Source organism: Lissotriton helveticus, chromosome 3_1 (assembly GCF_964261635.1).
Source record: "Lissotriton helveticus chromosome 3_1, aLisHel1.1, whole genome shotgun sequence".
Lineage (NCBI taxonomy): Eukaryota > Metazoa > Chordata > Amphibia > Caudata > Salamandridae > Lissotriton > Lissotriton helveticus.
This window is the reverse complement of record NC_136061.1, coordinates 270550606-270575642: the sequence shown is the minus strand read 5'-3', so window position 1 is coordinate 270575642 and position 25037 is coordinate 270550606. Positions and strand designations below refer to the sequence as shown.

Sequence of the window (25037 nt, the reverse complement as noted above, 5' to 3'; positions counted from 1 at the left end):
CATGGCAGATGTGCTGTATATCTCCTGCCGCTCCGTGGCACCCTTTAGTGGCATTCTCTGCGAAAAAGAACTTTGGAGACAGAAGGAGGGATCGATTCTAGCGCTGTCTTCTGCCAGAAGCTCTCTTGAGTGCCAGCCTGATAAGTAGGGATGCAACTGAGGGGCAAATCTCAATATATAGAGATGGTATCTGGTGTCGAAGTGACGGGATACAGTTTTTTCCTGGTTATGCAGTTTAAAAAGAAATCAGTAACTAATTTGGATCATAAAACAATCAATGTATTCAGAACTTTGACTTTTAGTATTTTTGCGTGTATTATTCTCTACATCTAATCTTTGTGTGTTAAAACGTTTGATTTTGTAATTTTTACACTATTTTCAAATTTATTCGCAGATTGGAGATATCCAAATGAGGCCCACGGAACAGATATCATAGCACAAAAAGTGGACGAAAGGGGTGCAAAAAACAAGGAAATCCAGCAGTACAGGATCATCTGCTGTGCGATGAAGATTTTAACCGAGTTTGAAGGATCATGGTTGAGAATTTGCTTTCTCTCTCTACCGTCTCGTCTGACAGAAAGTTACCATAGTTACCCCAAAAGTGGTTTAATACTAAAACAGTAATTTAAGAACAGCACTGGAACAAATATTTGCAACACTGGACTTTTACCTCCTTTTTATGGTCATTATTTAATATATTTTTGTTTGGTGTTTCTAAAGCCTCTAAAGGCACATGTCACTGAGTAATTTAGTATGATGGTTCATACCTGTTTTACTGGACCAGATGACACAGTTTTTTGTTTCCTTTTAGATGTATTACCATCTACTAAAAGGTCACAACTATTCCTCATGGCGGTCTCTGTCCCGCAAGCACAAGAATGCCTATAAGTCAAGAATGTAAAACCGTTCTTTTATTCCACACGATTTTAATATAGTCAATATATTCAGATTTTTTTTTTACTTCAGAATCCCATTAGTTTCAGATTGTCTGAAATTACATGTTTAAATCTGTGTTTTAATTCAAGCTTCTGGACCTTAAAAGGGACAACCAACAGTTTTTGTTTGTGGAGGGTGGATGGTTATTCCTTTCACTGAAATTAAAATAATTGACACAAAAGAGTTTGCAAAGATATGTATGTTGTAGCACTGACAACCCTCCCTCCCCCTTTGGTGAAGCAGTTCAGTTGTGAGTTGCCATGGTTTTTGTAGCACTAGGCTGTGTCTTAACCTAAAAATAACACTTGGAGGCCAACTTTCAGTGGTGTGACAAAGACTTTCACCTGATCCAACTGGCGGCCATGTATGTGGATGGATGCATAAAACCCCCCAACGTTACTACCACACCTTAACAAAGAGCTGCTGCAAGCAGAAGGTAGCAAACATGGCATGGATATTTTGGTAGAGAGCACGGTTTGATTAAAAATGTGATAATGTGATAGCTTTTCTGTCTCCTGTTTAACTTCTAAATTTCAAGTGATTATTACGAATGGCTGCTTTTTCGTGGAGAATTATTTACATAAATGGCATTCCTTTTCACCCACCTATTGATTCGACTCACAATATGACGCCATGGTTGGGCACGTCTTTTGAATATTTTTGAATCTGTGTTTCAGTTATTTACAGATGTTTGTGTGACTTTTTATTCGGTGCTGATTACCGCGTCATTGAGCTATGAACTACTAAGCACACATTTTGTCGGTCTGGGGGACATAGTTAGGACAGATTGAAAGCTGCCAGATTTGGGAAGGAATTAAGTTGCGTGAGCATTTGTTATGCTCACTGACCTTTTATTACACAAAAAACACAATCAAACCCCGGCGGTGACGTGGTTGGTGGTCTCCGTTATTTGTCTACTTTCTGCACAGTTATTTGTATGCATATTGCGCAGTAATAAAACCCTGCTGCGCTTGGCATTCCGAGAGTGCCAGGGTGGGATTTAGCAAGGCTATTATAGGTCATGTTAGCAGAGAACTGGCAAAGCTGTATGCAGATCAGAAGGCTGCCTGCAATTCGTGTTTAGCCCAACATTAACACGGCTAATCGTCTTCCACCTCCTGAGCTCTGCCATTGTGTTTTACTGCAGCATGCATCCAATTACCTCCTTCCAGCAGATTTTCAATGTATCTTTAGGAGAAGCATTCACCGAGTTCGTGTCATAGGAGAACATGAAAAGGTCGAATATATATGACCCATGTTGAAACTTATAAACATAAATTTTATATCACAAACTGCTAAAATGTCGCTTACGCTCTCGGGTAAATTTAGATTAAAATTCCTCAGTAGCACTGCCTTTGTATACACTGAGCACATGCATGGATTTGCAACCATGGCACTGTCAGTACTTATTAACCAGTAAATGATGCCTACAAGTATCATTTTAGATTCGGTTTTGCGAAGTGTTGTGGTATATATGAATGTTTTTATATCCATAAATCAATAAGACCAGTCATTTTACAGCTTTGTAAGTTATTAGTCTAGAACAGTATGTAAAGGGAAACCAGAGGTTGCGATTTCTCCTCGTGATTGTAGATAGTTACCGTGGATTAGGACAATAACTGCGCATTGGGTACGGTTGTCTACTGCTTCACAGGTGTTGTCACTCCTTAGATTAATGCATGGGCCGTGTGAATCAAATGAAAGAAAACTCATGCCGCCATATGTCTGTTTTAGCTCTGCCATCTTTCTCCATTGCTCCATTGCTCAGTTTGTTTGGTCTGGTACATTCTCACCTGTCTCCGATCTGGACCTGTAGGACTGGCCGGGGGCTTTCGAGTAAAAATTCAAATGTATTACCTCAGGAGGCATAAAGCGATTCCTAAGTCTCTCCAGCTCTAATGCACGTGTTTTCCTTTTTCTTGCATTCGTTTCTTCCTTTCAACAAATGTCTTACAATTAAGCCCATGATGTGCACTCTTTTTTGACGGCATTTTATGAAGAAATTGGTCCTTATGTTGACAAAGATACCGAGCTCAGAGCAGCTCTCTCCGTGCCAGATGCCTTCTTACCTCCAGGCACAGTCCTGAGGTGTCTGCTGCTGGGGCGAGGCACTGAAAAGACTGTAGGGGCACTTTGGTGCACTGAAAATGTACAGATTATGTGTGCCATTCTCTGCTTTTAATTTATGGTGGAATTTGAAGTTTAGGAAGGCTTTGAAAACTGCTTGATACTAGACTCGCCTCTATGTGACAGCTTCCTTTTGTGGGTCCGCGAGCGCTGAGATACCCCTTCGGGGGTGATTCATGCGCTATACAAATCCACAAATCAAATGTTGCCAGAGCTTCTGCCTAGACTCTCTTAAAATGTCTTGAGTCCTGGTCTATCCATGCTAAAACAGAAGTCATCCACACAAGGCCTTTATAGTGCCGCAAAGATAAGATCAGTCATCAGGAAGGATGAAAAGTGAAAAGGAGCAGCTTAACTCCTAAACCAGCCCTGAACGCCATTCAAGACGCAGGTAGACGTCTCTCCTAACTACTCCATCTTTACAGAATCCTTTTGAAATCATTACAACATCAAATTGACCTCACAGTAGCTGTAACATAGGTCTGTTTTTTCACTAGATCTGGACATCCCCCTCTCACCCTGTCAGTACCAGTGCCAGACATTCGCCTCAGAGTTATACCTCACTCCTTCAGGGAGATGGGACTTGGACACCTGCTGCCCTTGGTCCCTGTGAATTGAAAGTAACAGGAATTGACTGTATATATTTTAGCAGTCTCGAAAAAGAGACACAGGAAGGACCTACAAAAATATAACTATAGAAATGTGAAGTTAGGAATACAGTAATAGCTTGCCATCTCAAAGTTACATTGCCTGACAGTTTGTCTGCAGATTTCTAACTGCCAATAAAGTATAATCTAACAGAAAAGCCACTTTGCACCTGGGTTTCAGCCTTCTTTAAGGGCTACTATTCCTAAACTGTAGTCTACCATTTTAACACGTGTGCAGGTTCATCAGATTGTGATGGTCCTGTTCCTAGTAATAATAAAGGTTATTAGCCTCCTTATATCTCTTCCTCACTCGAGAACGAAGCACTGACTGCAGTCCCACAGGCCGTCGACGTAAGAATGATGTAATTCCTTTACACATATCATTTGTTGTACCACAGTGAGGTGGCAGCATTGTTCTGGGATGAGCAATGTATAGCAGGCATAAGATACAGGAATGGAAGGGCTGTGGGAGCATCTGGTTTGAATCTTCCATGCAGTGAAGATGTTCTGATACCATGATTTAAAACATTAGGATAATATTGAATCTGAAAGAGTATCATAATGAAAAGATGGCCATGATCAACAGATTCAATAAAAGTAGACTAGAATAAATGGCGCATTATGCGATTTCCATGTGCTTGTTAGTAGCTTAGGTTTTGAAATGGAAGTGTGAGTGGGTTTATGCCAAATGAAACGATGACTAGCAGTCTTGATGCTCCTTAGTATATCTGGAATACAGAGGCCACTGTGTGTTAGATCACATGGCCCCTGTAATCATTACACCCAGAATAAACACGTTAGAGTCGATGTTGATATTGTTGAGCAGTTCTCTCTTACCTGAATCCTGAACTATGTTCTGCTATCACATTTCTCTTGGTGATCTATTTTTGGTGGCCTGTTGTTTTGCATTGAAAATTTAACAGAATGTCTGGTAGACTAAGGAAAAGTAGATTGTTAGTAGTAGTTTAGTACACTCGGTCTGTAGCCCCCATCTTTTACTGACACAGACCATCATGACTTGGTAGTACACATCTTCTGATGTGTTGTTTCTAACAGTTTGGACTGAGTAGGTTTAACATTCTCCAGCGTGACACAGGCTCCAGGCATTAATCAATGTTGATCACTTTGAAATCTCAATGTAGATCACATATCTATCATATACTGCTGGCTTTGGAGAGCGGGTGTCTCCCAATTGCAGCAGTGTCTAGATGGTACAAAAGGGCTAATGCATTTTATAGATAAGGCAAAATGAATTTTAGTCATTGTCCACACAGGTTTCTGGAATTGTAGGCATCATTGTAATGTGGTGGTTCAGTAGGTGGAAGTTTGTTGTGTAAAACCTTTTTACATACAAGCATGTCTGTTGTCCACGTCTTTTAGATGTACAATCTGTTTCATTTATATGACGTGTATTTAGTGTAATTATTTATAGCGTAGCTTTATGGTCACCTTCTCTGTTATATTTTTTGCTCTTGTTTTTGTTCCCTAGTCTAAAATGTTACTTACATTTCAAGTGTGTTATTAAGGGGTAGTGGCCCACTGCATGTGTGGATTTCGAGCTGCTCATTCATTTTCTACATTTGCACCCATTTTAGCAAATGTGTATCCCTCTGATATCCCATCTCAATATGTACATCACTGTATCATCGTATAACTCTATTGACCTTTTTTCAAAAGGAGGACAGAAATGATTTTCCCTCTTTAAATTGTGGTGGCCTATTACAGATTTCAATGTAAGGGCTAAATATTGTATTCACATTGCTAGCTGTCACCCTGCAAGAATAGGACGAAATTCCAAACTAGATAGCAATTCTAAGATGTTGATTTCTGAAATGTAGATTCAACAAGAATATTCATCTAACACGTTTGGAAATCATGAATAATATCCTACATTTGGTTAGAGTTCTACATCGTGGGCCAGTGAAGAATAAAGTAAATTTTCTCAGAATCATATGTGTTCTTTCCTATCCGGTCTCCTTTTGATGTAATTGCCACTTCCTTGTTTTTTTTTAATCAGTTTGTTAATTTTTCAAAAATATGTAATTGGTATGCATACCATGTTTAGCTCTAAAACGAGAATGTTCATGCCGTGTTCGTCAGAGGCTTCCCCCTTGTATTTACTCCCTCCAGAGAGATTGTCTAAAACAGTAAAACTTGTAGAATCTCCTTCGATGTCCGTTAAAATTTCTCTCTGCAATGCTATGAAAATTAAAGAAAAGATGTTTGATTGTCCTTTTATCCCCATTTTGCACTTTTCTACATTGATTTGCACTTTGAATCGACTTGGTGGATTTGCCTGTTAACACTTTTAATATTGAAGAATTGTCTTAAACCAAGTGAAATGCGTGATTTACGAATAGTTGTCTAATTGTGTTCTGTAATAATAAAAGGCTAGTAAAGTAAATGAGTGATGCTTTTCTTATTGGTCTCTTTTATTTCTTCTTTGTTGCTTTGTGTGAAACATATAAGCATATTTATTATTATAGCTATCAATACACAACACATTGACCAAGCAGTCTTGCCTAATGTGAGCACAGTTTACACAGATGAGGGGAAATTTCTCACAGTTGTATTTTTATGGCGTCCGGATCCTGAAAATATCCACTGTATATGCAAACATGTTTGACCTATATTGTTTTCATTTTTGTTGTAGAACTAGGAAGGCAGTTTCCAATCTATTTTGTTGTGTTCTGAAAACTGTGTTTTGGTGGGTCTTCACTATCAGGCACATGCATCGTTGTAGTCATTTGCGATTTCTTAATTGCGAATTTTAAGGAATCGCAATTAAGAATTCGCAAATGCCTATGCATGTAGAAATCGCTGAAAAATTTGCGATTTCTAAACATTCCTTAATTGCAACTCCCAAATAGCGAGTCGCAATTAAGGAATCCCTCCCCATTCATTCCTATGGGTCTATCGCAATTAGCGATACGCAAATGGAGAATGCGATTTCATGGGTGCAGGGGTGTCCAAAGGACACTCTGTTGCACCCCTGAAATTGATATGTGCACCCATGTTACGCACACACAAGCCCCAGGGGCATGTGTGTGCGTAACATGGGACTTTGAAAAATGCACTTTGATGCTTTTTTCAAAAAAATCGCTATTTACCATCACCTCACATGTCATGGTAAATTGTGATTCTTAATTTCAAAATCGCAAATCTTTTTACTTTCTTGCATGGCATTTAAGGAATCGCAAATTGCGATTCCTTAAATGCAATCGCAATTTAAGAAATAGCAAATTTTGCGATTTCTTAAATTGCGAGGGGCTACTTGTTTCATGCATTCCAAAAGTAGGAAAACAAAAGTCAGTACAGTAACAGAATCCTCTTTGCGTCCGCCTCTCACACTCGAGGGTTTTTTCCATTGTTTTTTCCAGTGTTGGTTGCACTGAAGTACTTAATTTCTTATTCTGTCATTGTGGTTCTCTGCAGATACCCATGCCTGATAGATCAGGTTGGAGGTCATGTTGTGATACTGAGCATAGTCTGCAGACCCCAAAAATCTTTGCAATACTTAATGTATGTTTTCATCTTAGATTATTACCTTGATTGTTTATATAGTGTTCACTTGATATGGTACTTGTCTGGTTTGTATGAGGTCGGTATGATGTTATTTTAAGATGTTAAAAAAAGTTGATCTGAGGTGAATTATTTTAGGTTACACAATCAAACATTATTTGTTATCAGGATAAAGCCATGGGTAATGCTGATTGTTGCCAGCTTAGTAAGTAAGTAAGTATTGGATTTATACAGCGCAAACTAAGCCCAAGGGCATCAAGGCGCTAATGTAAACTTCAAGGGAGGAGCGAACTAGACAACATGCTCATACTGGAATATGTGAAAAGAGCCAGGTTTTTAATGTTTTGTGGAAGAGCGAATGAGACGCCTGACCAGAAAGCTCTTCCGGGAGGGCGTTCCACGGCCTGGCTGCAGCCAAGAAGAAGGCTCTACCTCCCCACCTGGACTTTTTAAACCTGGACAAAGATAACAGGTTTTTGTTTGAGGACCGGAGAGGTCTACTAGAAACATACCACTGAAACATCGCCCTGATTCCTTCTGGGCCTAATCCATAATAGGCATTGTGAGTCAGGCAGAGAGACTTGAACAGGATCCTTTGATCAAGAGGCAGCAAATGCAGTGACCTAATGGAGGATGTAACTGAATAAAATTTCGGAAGATTCATCACCAGCCTAGCTGCAGCATTCTGCACCAACTGCAAACGTCACACTAGACCCTTGTTAATGCCCAAATAGAGGGCATTACAATAGTCCAGTCTGGACGTTACCAGTGCAGCAATAGCGTGCTTGCGTGCTTCAAAAGAAAGAAGATGAGCAATTTTTCTAAGGACCCTAATGATCCCAAAACAGGTTGGTATGGTCCTGCTGACCTGACGATCCAGGAAAAGTGAATTATCAACGATGACCCCTAAATTCTTTCCTTGTGAGACCGGACAGGGACAAGCACCTAGACTGGCAGGCCACCATTCAGTAGACCAAACGTCCAATTTACTGCCGAAAACCAGGACATCCGTCTTATCTCCATTTAATTTCATGAAATTATTCATCATCCTGGAAGAGACGGCCTGCATGCAGTTCCTAAAATTGAGGGCAGGGTCCCTCAAATTCTGGGTAATAGAGACCATTATTTGGGTGTTGTCCGCATAGGACAACACCTCCAACCCAAAGGATCTAACAACCTTCGCCAGTGGTGCAACGTAAATATTGAAAAGCATTGGACTCCGGGAAGAGCCCTGAGGTACACCACATGACAAGGATTTGGGGGGCGAGTAGATGGGCCAAATTTGACTGTTTGGGCCCTTTCACTCAGAAAAGAGGAAAGCAGCCTCAAAGCCGAGCCCTCGATCCCTATCTCCCTGAGTCGTTCAACCATCCTGAAGGGAGACAGGGTATCAAAGACTGCGGTAAGGTTGAGTAAAACAAGCAGAGTGGTATGCCCATCGTCCGCTTTAGTACAGATATTATTAAAAACAGTAGTAAGTGCTGTTTCCGTACTGTGATGGCTTCTAAATCTGTGTTGGGACACATCAAGCAGTGAATGGTCCTTCAGGTAGGTACTAAGATGGGAGTTAAGGTGACTCTCCAAAATCTTAGCTGGGACATGCAAGAGGGACATTGGTCGATAGTTTTTCAAATCTCCCGGGTCAAGAGAAGGATTTAGTGGCTCACTAATGCCATCTTCCATAGGGTAGGGTACTGCCCTCCAGAAATGGCCGCATTAAGGATAGCTGTAAGGTGAGGAACAATGACCCTGCGGGTGATTTTTAAAACTTTTAGGGGACAGGGATCAAGTGGTGAGCCTGATTTAACTAATTCTAAAAGGTGATAAGTCTCCTCCGGCAGCAGCCTGGGAAACGTAAGAAGACTGGGAGAGTCATCAAAAGGCACAGCATCACTGAGATAGGTGGAGATGTGAGCAGATGAAACAGCCCTTGGATTGGAGGCTTTCAACAAAGAATAAATGACTGTGATCTTTGATTGAAAAAAATCTGATATACAATCACAGAACTCTTGAGAAAATTCTGAAAGGTCAGCTACATGGGGAAAGATAAGGGAACTTATTATTTTGAAGAGATCCCTAGAAGATTTCAATGATCCTGTGATCTTGGAGTAGTATAAACCCTTTTCCTCCATGATGGCTGTCTTTTAATCCTTTAGGCACTGCTTGTGCAGTTTCCTGCCTAGAGGCTCTAAGTTGGCATGCCACTGCCTCTCCTGTCTACGGCAGTCCTGTCTCATTTTTCTAAGTCTTTCCGTAAACCAGGGGGCAGAAGGTTTTTTTCTCGCTGAGCAATGGCTCCTGACAGGGGCAAGGGCATTCATTGCCCCTGACAAATGCAGAGAGTGCTCAGCTAGCACAAGGTTGACATCAAGGGACCTAACGAGTTAAACATTTTTAAAGAAATTTAAGAACGAATCTTCGCTAATCAGACTCAAGTTCCTCTTTCCTCCACGTTTCTGAAACCCGGAGAAGAGAACTCTGATGTCGAGAAGCATAAGTCAAAAGGGAGGGCAAAGCGGTCAGACCAAGCGAGGGGAATAGGTTCTCCAACCCTAATAAGAGGGTCATTAGAGAACACACCTTCCAGAATATGCCCCGCGCTATGGGTAGCATTCTTGACCAACTGTGAGAATCCCCATCCCCCCATAGTATCCACAAGATTATGAGTATCCCTGCACTGCGTATTGTCTAAATGAAAGTTAAAATCTCCCAACAGCAAGAGATTAGATCTATCTAAAAAAGGTTCTAAGAGACTACTAAAATCATAGCTTAAAGAAGCCCTGGGGCCTGGTTGTCGATCGCATAACACTCCGGAAAAGCTCTCAGTAGGGTGCAGATTAATAGAAAAATAAAGGGCCTAAAAGGGATGAAAAGGGGCAGTGAGTGTAGGAGTCTGGCATATCATGTCTTCTCTGTGAAGAATTCCAAGTCCCCCTCCCCGCCTACCAACTCTATCTAGCCTATCAAGAGTTTAGCCAGCGGGTATGGCGTCAACAAGGTCAGTAATGATCACTCACTGATACTTTGGTAATGAATTTAATTTCAACGACATTACTGCGGTCCTAATCTCTATAACATATGCCCTGGTTGCAGATTACACAAGGAACATAGGTCATGCATGTGCCGCTGCACTTTAGTGGCATAGACAATTATACACATGAATATCTTGCCGGGTGATAAACAAAACCTGTATGTCTAAATAAGAAAGCCTCTGGTCATATCATAACACCTCAGTAGCCGAATGAACTATGAAACGGAACCACTTATTGGTGCAGCTAAACATACTGTGATTTAGCACAGATAGGAACAGAATTGTGGTTGGTTGAAAACTGTGGTGAGATTTAAAACAGAGAAGTAGTGTGCTCTGTTGAAATATGCAACATGAATTCTATCACCAGAATTTACCTGCCTTGCCAAATTGATGCTTTGTTGGTGAACTCAAGTGTGCATACAACCAGATTAGGTTGGAACGGAGTATGGCAGATTAGAACGATACCCAAGGTGTAGACTGTTCACGTTTGATGTGATGTATTGAAACTTATCAAGCTATGCTACCAGTTCCACATTCTATGAAAGGCGTAGCACGCGTTTAATAGAATAGCCTTTTGGTGCTAGTTTGTAGAAGGTTTAGCTTAACGTGATATTCTTTTCAGTTTTCCACTGCCACGGAGGAGGCCCTGAAATTTATCAGTAATGTATTGTATAGGTGAGTTATCCGAAAAATAGCCTATCTTGATGAGCTTTGACTTTGTATTGTGTGACTGGTCCCACAGAAGTGATTACCTTTAGTGCTGTTAGTCTGGAAACTTTACCTATGAATTTTGCCTCAAAATACGTAAGATGTACTAGACTGCCTTAGGCATGTATGTTGCCATTCATCGAGGCTAGCGTTGGTTTGTGATGTAGGGACATATATTTGGGTTATGCTGTTGGTCTCTATAATGCACACCATGACAGTGCTTGGAGTTTTCTAACCTATAGTATAAAGCTTGCCTTGGGCATAGAGCAGATTTTCTTGTTTGTTGTCCAGGCTATTAACTCATGTTTAGTTATCGTTGTCTGTGGCAAAAGACATTTATTTCATTTTGACTAAGAGAGCGAGCTTTCCTTGCTTTCCCCAATACCATAGAAAAACAATTGAGTGAAAATATATAAATGTGATATAACTTTTCTATTGGAACACATACTCCCCTATACTGCGAAAAGAAGCATTTTTAAATAAAACTTTCGAAAGAAAAAAGACCATTACACAAGACAAGGGGTTTTCTTCAGAAATGGCAAATAGGGTGGTAGGAGTCCGTATGAGTTTTTAAACTAAATTGTATTCAATTCGTTGGTTTGCCTTCCATATAATTATTCAGAAAGGCAGCACATGTAGATGTGTTCAGTTTTATTGAGATACCAAAGATTGCTCGGAATATCATCCGTGCTTCAAGTTTAGACCGCTAATGGACCAGAAGATTGGGGCACATTGATCACTAACTACCTTCACATATTAGGATTTCATGAATCTCTTGAATGCATTCATGAAAGGATTAAAAGAGTGAATAGCAATGAATGAATTAGCACAATGAAAAGCAGCTTAAATGAGATTTGGTAGAGTGTATCCTACGAATGGGCTTTTATAAATGGGAAAGTGGCAGTGTTGTGGAAGTTTAAGAAAAAATGTTTGGGAGGATATGACCCAAGTCCTTTTTTTTTTTTTTTTTTTTTTAAGTGTGACAGATGAAAATACAATGTTCACATTACATAAACCTCATAACCTCATAACACTTATTTGTACATTTTCCATGTTCTAGGGTAAAACCACAATCTGTGAGATATACAAATAAAATAGATTAATAGGGGCAAGAGCTGTACAAATTAAGTAGTTTGTAGGAGAATGTACAGGAAAAGGATAAATATTACTGACAACAAGTAAAATGGTGAGAATTGGAGATTAAGTGCAGGTCCCAAGTTATGATCCCCAGTAATAATTGAGGAGGTGAGTTTTTAGGTCGTTTTTGAAGCAGAAATAGGAGGGGTTACATGGCAGCCTTTTTTGGGAGGGCATTCCAGATAATAGGGGCATTACCAGAGAAGGAGCGTGATGGTGTGGATTTCTTTTTATGCAGTAGTGTGATTAGAAGGAAGGTGTTGGTGCTTGAGTGCAGTCTTATATGTAATTGTACCATTTATATAGCGCTTACTACCACTGACAAGGCATCGAATGCTCTTCGGCGGGTAGCACGCTAAATCTGGGATGGTCAAAGGGATTGATGTGACTTTTCTTAATTAGTCCAGATGAGCAACTAGTCACCGTCATCCTGGGTAACATCCTGGTATAACAGTAGTGTACTATTCAGAATTCCAGCGTTCCCTTTCGGAACAAAAGCAACACAATATCACAAATAATGCGGCAATAGGCGGTGCAAAATTAGAAGCGGGATTAATGAGGGAACGGCGTTACATATGGCAGAACTAAAATAAAACGTTTTAAAGACTATCAGATGGTGCCGAGAACGCGTGGTGTAGCTTGGAAAATCAGAATATGAATGAAAATATTCTGCTTTGACAGGATTTTGTTGTGTTTAGTCACAAGCGGATTCTAAATTAGTTTTGTTTTATTTATGTGTGTGTTTTCGTCTGCTCGCCTCTCCCGCCTGCACTGTATTTCGCTTGGGGACTAGCAGATAAAGTGGCGGGAAAATCGATCATTACGACAATTAGCTAAGCTGGCGGGGTTTAACGTTTTAGGGGATGTAATACTTGCATTGCAGATAAGCAAACGAATACAATTAAGGAGGGAATGTTTCAAAAGAGACACTTGGAAGAATAAATGTAGGTTTGTACCTGGAGCATGAGGAAACAGCAGTTTGACAACTTAAAATATGACACACTTTTTAAAAACAAAACTTCCATTCACCTTGCAGACACTGCAGACAGAGCTTTCGGGACTTCCGGTAACATCTTTCTGCTATGAACACAGGGATCCTGGGTGCTCCTGGAAAACACTATATGTACTCTCACCTTATAGGGTCACCCATCTCAAAAAAACATTGCATTTTGAGTGCTTGCCTGGAACGTCTTCAGATATTTAACACTGAACAGTCCCAAGAAGGCCATTCAGAGGCTGTGAACCTGCTGCATCCCTGTTTCCCCAGAGGGGGTTGCCAGAGCCAAAACACCTCAGAATCATTATTTTAATGCGAATGGTTTTCTTTTGTAATGTTTCCTTCGGGTTTTATTCTTGCTTTCTACACTTTGGCTTGGGTATTTTCCTTTGCTCCAAAAGATAGAATTGGTTGTTGCAGGAAATGTGGCATTCTTTCAAGTCTCGAATCTATTAATGTGCTTTTACATTCAATTTAAAAAGTTGTAACCATTTAATGGATATGTTAATTTGGTAAGTCTCTTTTATTACATTTAAATACCTCTCGAGAGAATTCCATGGTTCTACAAAAGCAGTTAGCATTTCTAATTAAAGGTTTTGTTGTGCATGAACCAGACAAGCAGTCAGTTGTTTCAAAGAATGAGCAATGCATAATTTGTACCAGTGGTTTCGGGTGGTGCATACTGGCACTCCTTCAGAGTGGCCAACATTGATTTTTTTATCATCAGACTTACATTGTATGGTGATGGAAGAAAGAGGCATGAGGTTAAATCAAGACTACACAGCTTGGTATTCGGCAAAGCAAGTATTAGGCAGTTCTTAAGAAACTTTTTAGGCCCCTGCAGTTCTAGTAGGCACTGCGAAAACGTGCATAACAATTATGTCCACTAATAAAATCACCATTTTATGTAGTACACTACAATGAAAAACATTACACAAATAGTGACTTTTTAAAATTTCGTCCAGGGTTTACATAAATTGTTTATTTCTTGATGGAACAGGAAGACAGTTCCACATTTTGGTACCATGGCCAAAACATACCCGAGCTGAGGTCTTCCATCTTGGAGTTTGAAGCCTCCAGTCCTAGGGTCTCCAAACCTTTCTGTAATAAGAGCTACTTATGTTCAATGAAAATGTTCCCAGATACTAATATTAATAGTGTTGTAAAGTGACCACATCAGGCAAGAGTGCATTTGTGGCAACCATATGCAAAAAATCCCCCAGTGATCACTTCAGTTCACGAGGCAGGGTTTCCAGCAGTATTGTGAAAACAGGTTTGTCAAAGCAGAATGCCTCTATTTTGCTAACACATAACACCCATAGCTGCAATTCCGCAGGCACCGAGCTAATAGTATTAGTAATGTATCCCAAATCCTGCTTGATTTATCACTAAAAATCAACTTTAAATATATACTAGAAATTCAACCATTTTGTATCTAACATCAGCTTATGGGTTCTGAGAATGTACACATTTTAGTCTCAAGTACACGTCTTCCAATTTTGGTATACATGTATTAATTCAACCAAGCAAACGCTTCTAAGTAGGCTAGGCTGCACACAGGAGTGCTCGCTCCTTACAGGTACCTGTAGAGCTGCTACTAGCTCCCGAGCTACTTGTTTGAGAAGCCTGCTCTAGTCCTTCCTTGCTCAATTTGGCCCTGTGACATTAGATAGTATTATTTTCTTCGCTGACAGAATACGCGTCTCAGTTCTTTTGACCTAGCAACGTTCCGTAATGAGAATTCTGGCCTCACAGCAGAAGGCATTTGTTGATGAACCTCACCACTGCATGAAACACAAACTTAAAAGCAATGCAGCTTTTTGGAAGCTGAAACGATTATGTCCTTGCCACAGTCCTGTCTTTTTATCTCCCAGTCCATCACTGTTATGAAATTAGGTGGCAAAGACTCTAGGCTCTCCTCAGAGGATAAAGTTAGACAATGGTAAATACTACTTGTGCAGTGGATGTTCCAGGATAATCTTGAAGCCATGGTGGGATAATAGTTGTTTAGAGTTTGGCATCCACAAGTACGGTTCATCTAAAAGTTAGACAAACCCTGCTAAAGGGTTCTCCTTGGCTCTTGAACCTCTCTTGCCAGGCCATTCTGTTAAAGACTGGCCATCAACAATCGTTTAATAAGATACTGTTTTTATGTCATATTGTTTGGTGCCAAATTGCAGTGGTGAAGTTGAGCCATTGGTTGCAGGTGGGCCGTAGCAGCGCTCAGCTTTGGTGTGTCTGAACTGGGGTGGCTGAGTGAACTAAAGAATGGTGATGGATTAAACCCAGATCAGTTGACTGGGGGTGAGTGTTTGATTTGCTCAAACGCTCCGTCCATCATCCCCTTTTGTACAGCTTTGGTGATCAGCAGTTATTTTTCTCAAAAGACTTTGACCCAGAGCAAGAGAGAGAAAAACACAGAAGTGGGGAAAATGAGGAAGAGCAGTCCGGGAAACCCTCACAAACTGAGAAAGCATGGACCTGCAAAAGTGAGCCGAAGGGGCAGTCCGTGTCTGGTAGTGGGTGTAAGAGGAATGCGCTAGATGCAAGACTACGCATTTGGCGCACCTAGATATCATAGCAGAGCTTTCGACACTGGCACTCATTCTTTTACAAATTAGGCAGTGCCAAAATGTGTTCTTGGAGTGCACTTAAGCCGCAGAATTGAATTTTTGGCTGCCTGCCTTTTTATTTAATGAAGAGCATGTTTTGCGGCTGCCGAAGATGAAGCTACCTGCTTGTGGGAAAAATAGATTGCTCAGCCGAGAAAAGAAAAGTTGTTAACGCTGGCATAGGTGAACTTTAAATGGAAACGCAAACTTTATTTTTAAGGAGTCAAACCTTCTCAGACGATGCTCTGCAAAGTCTATCACTGGCTTGTTCAGATTCTCTTCTTTTGTGGTTGCACCCCTCGGCTTGTGAAGATAAGACATTAATTTTTCCAAATTATTTGGAGCACGAGTGGACAAGAAGAATATTTGATTTCTGACCAGGCGAAGGAAATAGGGGTGGGTAGAGATTCGTAAAAGTTCAGATTGTCAAATGAACTTCATGGGAGACCAAGAATTCAGTTAACATGGTTCCATAAAACAAGAAGTGCTATAGCAAGAAATGATGCGCTTCAGAGAGCAAGCCCTAATTGGATTAAGAATGGAAGTGTGTAAAAGAAACAACTCTCTGGTCAATTACAACAAATCTAATAGCAGAGCATTGACCGAGAAATTGTTAGTGAATTAGAGCCGCAAGGCTGAGTGCTAGGGGGCTGCACAAGTGGCAGCATTGCTTTATGCATTTGTCAAACTGCAATATCAAAAGCAATCAAAGTCTGAGAGGACTTGCTTTTCTTGTTTAACACATTGTCAAAAGGCCGCAAAATCTTCCTCCTAGATTGGTATGTCTTAGGAACTAAGACTTCTACTGCTTGAGTACTAAATTATTTTACCGAGATGAGACGCAGAGAAGGGTTTTATTATCTGAGACTTTATGTAAATTTTTAACTTGGTAAAGCAAAAAGGCCATTAAATGTATCAAATGTTAGATCATAAGAAACAATTCAAGATAGCTTTTCTTGCACTCTTTCATTATCATTCCCAGTGCTGATGGAAGGATGTTTCCTGGCATCCTTAAATATGGACAATGCATATTTTCATATGCTAAACCTATCTCATTGGGCAAGTCGTTTGATCACTAGATGCCAATTATTGGTGTTGATTGGCAAGTGTGAGATAAAATCTGTGGTGTGTCTCCGGAAGCTCAACAGTGTTAATGGCTCCATTAGGGAGATACATCTTGATCATTTTGTAGCAATGAATGGTCACTGAAGTCAGCCTTAAAGCTCTCACCGATTAGCAATTCCACAAAGTTATCCACAAATTGAGAGAACTGCCAATGAGAATTTTATTTTTTATTTGGGAGCATTAGTAGATATGGTAACAATTACTGTGTTCCGTTTTACAATGATTTTTGGTGGAGTAAACAAAGATGCATGACCTTTATCGGCCTTCTTGGTGGTGGGTCAGAGCAGTATAATTCCCTCTGGTCATCCAGCATTTAGTTTGCGCCAAGAGTAAAGGCACTCAGGGCCTCATTAGGATCCTGGTTGGAAAGCCTCCGACCGACAGTCAGATTCCCCTAGACCGTGTGGAAACCCAACCACCAATTCCGACCGACCTATTACAATGCTCGCGGTCGGGAGGGGAACCGTTCGGTCATTCCGGATCGGTTCTGATGGGCATTCTGAGATTCCAAGTCGGTCAGAGATGATTCGTACAACTCAAAGGACAGCGTTTCCGACCGACCGATTACGATGTCAGATTCTAACAACCTTTCCGAGTCAGACTGCCTGACACGAAAAGACTGTCGGAAACTGACTTTGAGGGCCCCTAGCAGGCTCCCCTTCATCCTTAGGTCTCCTGTTTGGGCCAGTGAGGGTACCCAAGGGTCCCACCTGTAAAACCATGCAGAGGGTGGCAGGCATCATGAGGTGCCCATGACAGGGTGCAAGGTTTTCCGTAGACACCCATTTTCCCCAGAGGAGCCTGTGTTGTTGGTTGGAACACATGCTCCCATTGAAGTCAAAGGGAGTCCTTCCGAACATTGTACGGAAGCATCGTAATCAGTCGTGCGGAACCGCAGACCGACATCCTAATGAGGCCATCAGTTGTCAAAGATTGAAGGAGACAATGAGAATACGTATAGAATTATATAGATGGGTAACAGTAAAATACGGTGATGTTTTTCACAGACATCATATAGACGAGAGTGAAGCTCGAGTTGTCTATGATGCCACTCAGAACCCTGAGGTGAAAAACATCCTGGTAATTCACTTTTTACCCATTCTATTTACCCATTTTTATGTTGTGTGGCACCAACAATCATCCACCCCTGTCTTTAGCTACTACACAAGAGCAGTGGAATAATAGGGAGCCATACAAAACATGAAACTCTCTTCTGTGTCCAAAATGTAAAATAATTACTTGGCCTCTTGCCCACTCATTCAACCACTAACTGAGCACTCTCCTACAGAAGCTGTGCCCCCTGTTACTCATCCCTGCTCTGACAGGCTCTGAGAGAGCTGAGCCAGGGCAGCCTGGAATTCCTTTATGATGTAGCAACAGTGGGATTCAGATTTTGTTAGCAACTGTTCCTGCGTCATAGCAGGAAGTTACTTGATTTGATTCCACTTATTCACACTTGTGGTTCTCTACCAGAGCAATACATAACAGTGGCCATAACTCTCATTCATCCAAACCTTATGATGATAGACATAGAGACAATGATTCCATTAGCTTTTCCGAACCTCAATCTGAAATGCAAGTATACAAGCAAGAACAGCACACTCCATAATGTACATTCCATTTAGAAACATGCAAAGAATATTATATACCTTATATATAGGATACAACATCTTCCTCATTGTTAAAAGATTCTTTACATTACATAATGATAACAGAGACCTTTGTCATGGTCCGTGAATCTTAGGAGGAGTATATTTCACGTCTGGAATTGTGGCTTGAAGCAGAATTTACCAGGTTCATAAGAAATCTGGAAAGGAGGGCAGTTAGATTAGCCCAAAAGTAATTGCTTCTGTTACTAAAACAAATTTCTTTTTTGGTCCAAGCGAATACAGTTTTGTCTTGAAGCAATAATGGGTGAGGTCTCGACTGGTATGGAGGAAAGCTCAAGCAGTATAGCACTGGGTCCAACAGAATTACATATGACATTGGGACATGTGCTATGTCTCATTTACCATAGAGCAGATTCCCTTGTCAACTACAGAAGAGCATGAGTTGGAACCCAAAGTTGGCATTCATTCCGTATCAATGCATGTGTCTTTTTGCAACAAGTGATAGCAAACGTTCAAACTTTGCTTCCTTGAGGCCAAAAAAAGACGCCTCTGGGGAAAATGCATTTGCTGAACTAGTACGACAGCTATCTTTGAGCTTTAGCACCAATTTCACTGCTAAATGACAGTGCACAAATTACACAACTCCAGGACCCCCAACATGACTGTTGAGCTGGCGTGGCCATAGAATGTCTGTTACCTGTAGTTGGTTTCAGATGTTTTTGTCTTCATACACCTCTTCCATTCAAAAAAATCAAAACCGGCTTCAAGAATGAGGGATTTGGTGCGACACCCAACTCTTTGGACTTTGAACTTGAAGCTTTTATCATGATGTAAACCAGTAGGCGCATTTGAATTTGCCCAGGCTTTTATAGGATTACTTATAGATGTCAGGAGACATCCTGCTCTTAAAGTGTTCATGGTTTCACTATAATGCCTTAAAAAGGGGTTACATCTACTTCACAGTCGACAAGCTTCAGTGCCTTCTTATTTTATACTACGGAAGACTTGCTGTATTTTCCGAAACTCCATCTAGCCACCATTACAGCATAGGTAAGAAGCTGTGACAGGCTTTATCTTTGTAGCTTTCTATGATCCATGATTTCCCTGAAGCTATTTAGATGTTGTATTTCCCAACAAGGAGACCAGCTCCTCTATGGAAGCTGAGAGGTGCTTGTCTCATGAATATCTATTGTATTATTCTTTGCTGTTGAAATATTTGTCATTAAAAGACACACTTGCACACATCATATTGGTGTGTTAAGTTAGTGAGGTGCAGGGCTTGCCTATTGATGCATTCCTTGTTTCTGAATCAGGAAAAGTTGTGCTAAAAAGCCTACTAATGTTTGCTCAGGTTTTCTTGTGAACCAATCCATAACTTTCTGGTATGCTTTACAAAAATCCACAGACTGCCACAGAAAGGCTGTTTACATGTAAAAAATGTGAACATTTTGCCAAGTTATGGAAATAGGAAACCAATCTCTATGCAAACATTGTCTAGTTGGTTCTCTTCAAAGTCCGCCTTGAAACTAGCTGTGAATGTTTTTATACACACTACTATTATCCTAGAGCAGACTCTCGGCTGTGCCAGGCGCCTGCATATAGTATTTTCAAATTGAAGTGGTTCATTGTTTTTAATTTGGCCTTTCTGTGTAAGACTACTGCTTGGTAGCTTAGTATAACATAATATGAATCTGATTAGGACCTTATGCAACAGAATAAATGTATTTTTCTATAAAACCGATTCTACAACATGGGCATTCTTTCCAGAGTCATATGCAGCCCACCCAGCCTGCCCTTTTTTGTAATTTTGTTGAAAACAGCAAAAAACAGAAAATAATGTGTTGAAGGATTGCATTCTCGCTTTCCGTGCTCTTGGGGAAGCTGTGGGCTATTGCCTTAATTGGGCAATGCCAGTTCAGAGTAATGATGCTGGCTTGTATGTGTCAAGATGCACTAACCTTGCATTCCTGCTCCAACCTTACACTAACAACATCTAGTCTAGAAGTAGCTCTAGGGAAAAGGAGAATGGGACAACAGAGAGAAACATAGACCCTGGATATTGTCAAAATGTCTACTTGCACAGCAAGGCCTGATGTGCACTGCCCGAGTGTTGAGATCTGCTGACACTCTCTGTATTTCCAACTCTCTATACTAAATGAAACTCAATATTTTTCATTGGCTTCACTATTATGTGATAATATTCTGTGACGTAACCAAAGTCTGTGCAAGACACTGACTCTTCTTTAGAAATAATGCAAGTGCAATATTGAGTCCTTAATCCTAATTAATGACTCCTTGTGATATAAAATATTCCCAAAACGAGAGGATATTTTTATTAATGTGTTTGTACCTGTTCATTTTGGAGAACTGTTGTATTTTGTCTGATCTCAACAGAAAGAGAACATTTGTTCTGAACTCACAATTCAATAAAAAAAACCATTTTGAATGTACTAACGATGAATAAAGCAAATAACAAATTGATAACGCTTGTTCCTGTGTGCCATCAAATTAAATAAACATATTGTAAATGAATTCTTGTATCTATCATTGATGAGAAGCCCTTTGTATAACCTTTTTTTTAAAATTGTTTTTATTGGCATTTTTTCTAACACAATATTATGTAGAGCATACAGGATTATACTATGACCATTGCGGGGTCAGGCATTCAGCGATGGCTTTTAACATTTGTAGATCATTATAACATATCAATAACATAATGCAGTGTCTGTATATTTTATTACAATGCTAAGTATAAGAACAATTTTAAATCTAAACCCTCCCCACTCCTCTGTGCTTCCATCTGGCCAGTGTATTCAAGATGCTATCTGAGGTAGCCTTAATTTTGCCCACAAGCAGACAAAGCCAGTCAATCCCCCATCCATTCCAGGTTTCCGACCCACCCACTAATCTGGCAACCCACCATCCATTCGTCGCCACCTAAATTTTGTTGTCAGGCATGCGGTTCATGGGGGCCTGGCAACGGAGGTTTAAGTAAGGGCCTACATCATGGAACCCCAAGAAATCATTAATTCCTACCCTCTCATCTCTTCGTCACTTTCGCATATTTACTTTCTCTGCCCCCGCTCATTCCAATAAGTCTCCCCGCCATTCCGGCTGCTAGGGAGACAGTGGGCTCATCCAATTAATAGCGATACACCTTTTAGATAACATTAGGCCTAGCATCATAAACTTCCTACTCAGTTTCTTCTTGGCTTTGTCAGGGAGCATGCCTAGGAGACATTGTCTAATCGTGAGTGGTACGTCCCATCCCGTAATACCCTTGAGTTGGGTCAGCGCCTCCAACCAGAATTCTGAGATGACAGGGCAGGTCCACACTACATCAAAGAAATCAGCCATCACGCTCACACACTGTGCACATCTCTGGTACCTGGCTGGGCATATAGTATGTTGTCTTTTGAAGAGAGGTAAGCTACATGTATGAAATTAAATTGCACCAGTTTGAACCATGCATTTATCAACACCCTACAGACTCTGTCGTGTATTTTATGCCATTCCTTATGGGTGATAGGGTTGTCACTGGAGCACTGCCCGGCCTCCTCGATTTGCAGTGGTATCATCTGTTTATCTGCACGAAGTGCTAAATATATTTGCGTAATTAGTTTCCGGCCCCTTACCAACTAGAGCATAGCAACCATTGTCTGTGTGGGCTCAGGGTCCTCAGGGAACAACGGCCAAATTCTCCTGGCTTTGGCCACTATTTTTGCATTGGCCAAACTATCCATATATCTAAATCTGGTGCATAGGGCTATTTCTGCATCACTCTCTGGACCGCTCTCTCCCAGAGCCGACATTATCAGATCACATGCAGCAAAGAGCCAAGGATTATTTTCCCTCCATCAATAGGGCCCGAGATGAGGTTCGCCATACGTGCTGTCGAGAAGAGTCTTTTCCCAATTCCCTCCCTCTTCGTGCCAGTGGACCGCATGTTGCAGCTGGGCTGCTAAATAGTAGAACTCAAGGTCTGGTACCTCCATCCCGCTTTCTCCCATCCTAACTTAAGCATACCTAGTCCTACCCTTCACCTCTTTCCGGCCCAAAGGAGTTCCACCAGTAGCCAATCCAATTCCCTGGACATGCGCCAGGGGATTTCACACATGGCCCCCTGTTATATATAGAGACATTTGGGCACCATTTAGATAAGAAGTATTTTCCCCATCAGGGATAATTTGAACATGTTCCAGAAGGCAATAGAGGGGCGTAGGTTACAAATAACTCTCCCCAAGTTAAGGTAGTGGCTGTGCTGGCCTCTGTCTGTTTTGTGCATTCCTAAATATTTAACACTGTCCACTCTCCAGGATAGTCCTACCAACAAAAGTGAGGCATCCCCATCAACTGACCCAGTGGGAACAAGACCGATTTTGAATGGTTGACATGAAGCCCTGACACGTCACCAAATTCCCTCATGACGTTCAGCAGGATTGGGACAGACGTGTCAGGCTGGCCAAGATAAATCATTGTATTTTCTGCATACAGTTAGACAATATGCATCATCTGACCCACAGAAATCCCCCAGCCTTGCAGTATCTGACGGAGGCAACACAACAAGGGCTCCAACGTCAAGGCGAACATCAGGGAAGAAACGCGTGCCCCCACCAGCCCCCATCCCCAGAGCAGTTTCTCAGTCAAAACATACCTCCCGGTCCAAACACGCACCATTGGTTGCTCGTACAGCAGTTTGATCAACTGTAAGGGTTTGTGTCCCAGCCCTACTTTATCCAACACTATCCAGATGGACTCCCAGCACACAGAGTCAAAGACCTGCTCTATGTCTAAGGAAGACCAGCGTATATTGAACATGCTCTAGACCAGGGGCGTGCAGGACATGTGTTCAGTGCAGCAGATTGCATAGTGTGTACTAGAGTGGGACAAACCCAGACTAGTCTACATGGGTCGGGCGGGGGAGAGAAATGAGCAGACCCGCCACTAGGGCATGGCCAAGGACTTTCTGATCCATATTCCGCATGGAGAGCAGGTGGTAGGTAGCAACTTCCAGTGGATGTTTCAGCGGTTTTGGCACCAACGCAATGAGTGCCTCTCTCATGGGGTCCTAAAGCACTTCTTCTACCCGGTCTGTATAGTCCAGCAACAACCTATCTGCCGGCGTCCTAGAAATGTTCTATATAATTACGCCGGGAGGCCACCCAGTCCAAACCTCTGGTGGTCCTCAAAGTGTCCACCGCCCGGAGGAGTTCCTGTTTGGTCAGCAGCACCCGAGTTCCTCTTGCTGCTCTGCTGAAAGTCGAGCCAGCAGCAACTCTGCCATTTATTCAGTGGTCAGGGGCTCAGCGGTTTGTCTGGGTGTAATGTACACCACTCATAGGTGCTCTGCAAAGACCTCGTTTATCGCCTTTTGAGTATAGACCTCATGTCCCATCCTGTCTTTAATAGCCAAGATTGGTTATGTGCTGATCTAATTTTTGATCAGCCAAGCAAGCAGTCTCCCTGCCCTGTTGCCCTTCATGTATAGGTTCCTCCTGTATGAGAGCCGCACATTTCTCTCTAGTTGGTCTCATATGACGCATACCTGTTCCGGAGCACTGTCCCCCTGTCCCACTCCTGTAACGCCTCCGGGTTTGTGGACAATGTTTCCTCAAGGGCTGCCAAGTTCTTTTCTTTCTGCATTAAGTTCCTAACATAGGTAGTATTCCCTTAGACATTGTCAGACAGACTCCCCTTATGATCACCTTCATTGCATCCCACTCCACTGCCCCAGTTGTTTTCAAAACAGTCCGCTAAGACGTCTGTTAATGCCCCCGCAAATACCCGATCTTTCAGTGCCTCCACCCTGAGTCATCACAACTGCACCTTAGGTATTAGCCTTGTCAGGAAGTAAGTCATCAAAAGGGGCAAATGGACTGATAAGTATCGAGCCAGGTAGTCCAAGACAATCACACACTGATGCATCTGCCTATGTGAGGAAGTAATCCAATCTACTATGTGTGCCTGCCACTGGGGTTTTAGCAGGAGTATGCTAGCGTCTGCGGGTACTGTACCCGCCATGCATCAACCAACCCCACACTTGCCATTGTCTGTTTGAGCCCTGCTGGTATGTTGGGTTTAGTGCCTCGCCTGGGTGGGGACCAGTCAACCTCCCCATCCAGAACACAGGTAAAAACGCCCACCATTATGAACTCCATCTGCATATAGCCCTGCGCTGCTGCCATCACTGTGATGAAATAGTTGTCTCTATTTTAGGTGCATACACATTTATAAGGCATAACTTGCGTGCATCTAGTGTGCCCACCAGGATGACATAGCTCCCCTCAGGATATATATGGACATGTATCATCTGGAATGGGACACAGGGGCAACACAAATTAAGGCACCCATGCAAACCTGGAGTAGGAAGTGTCATACATCTTACCCCTCCATCTTTTCCTCCAGCATTTAGGGGCCGATTAGGATGGCGGTTTTTCCGCATCCTCCGGGCCGGCGGAAGTGTCCGCCGGCCTGGAGGATGCGGAAAAACCGCGGCGGAGACTCCAAAGACCCACTGCCAAATTAGGATGGCTGGTGGGTCTGGAATTCCGTCCGCCGCTTTTCCGCCGCGGTCGGCTTCCGACC

General features: G+C 41.8%; 1 protein-coding gene across 2 annotated transcripts in view; it reads left to right on the top strand.

Moving 5' to 3' along the window:
- The window catches only part of DHRS11 (dehydrogenase/reductase 11), a 554518-nt gene that overhangs the window by 345576 nt on the left and 183905 nt on the right, over nt 1-25037 (top strand). Inside the window, exon 7 of one of the 2 annotated variants that reach the window (XM_078679784.1) lies at nt 395-6114. The exons of the other annotated variant lie outside the window; for it this stretch is intronic. Coding sequence (XP_078535910.1) covers nt 395-436 — 42 coding nt within the window. The 3' untranslated portion in view covers nt 437-6114. Of the gene's footprint in view, nt 1-394; nt 6115-25037 lie in introns of those variants that run through there. 2 annotated transcript variants of the gene reach the window in all.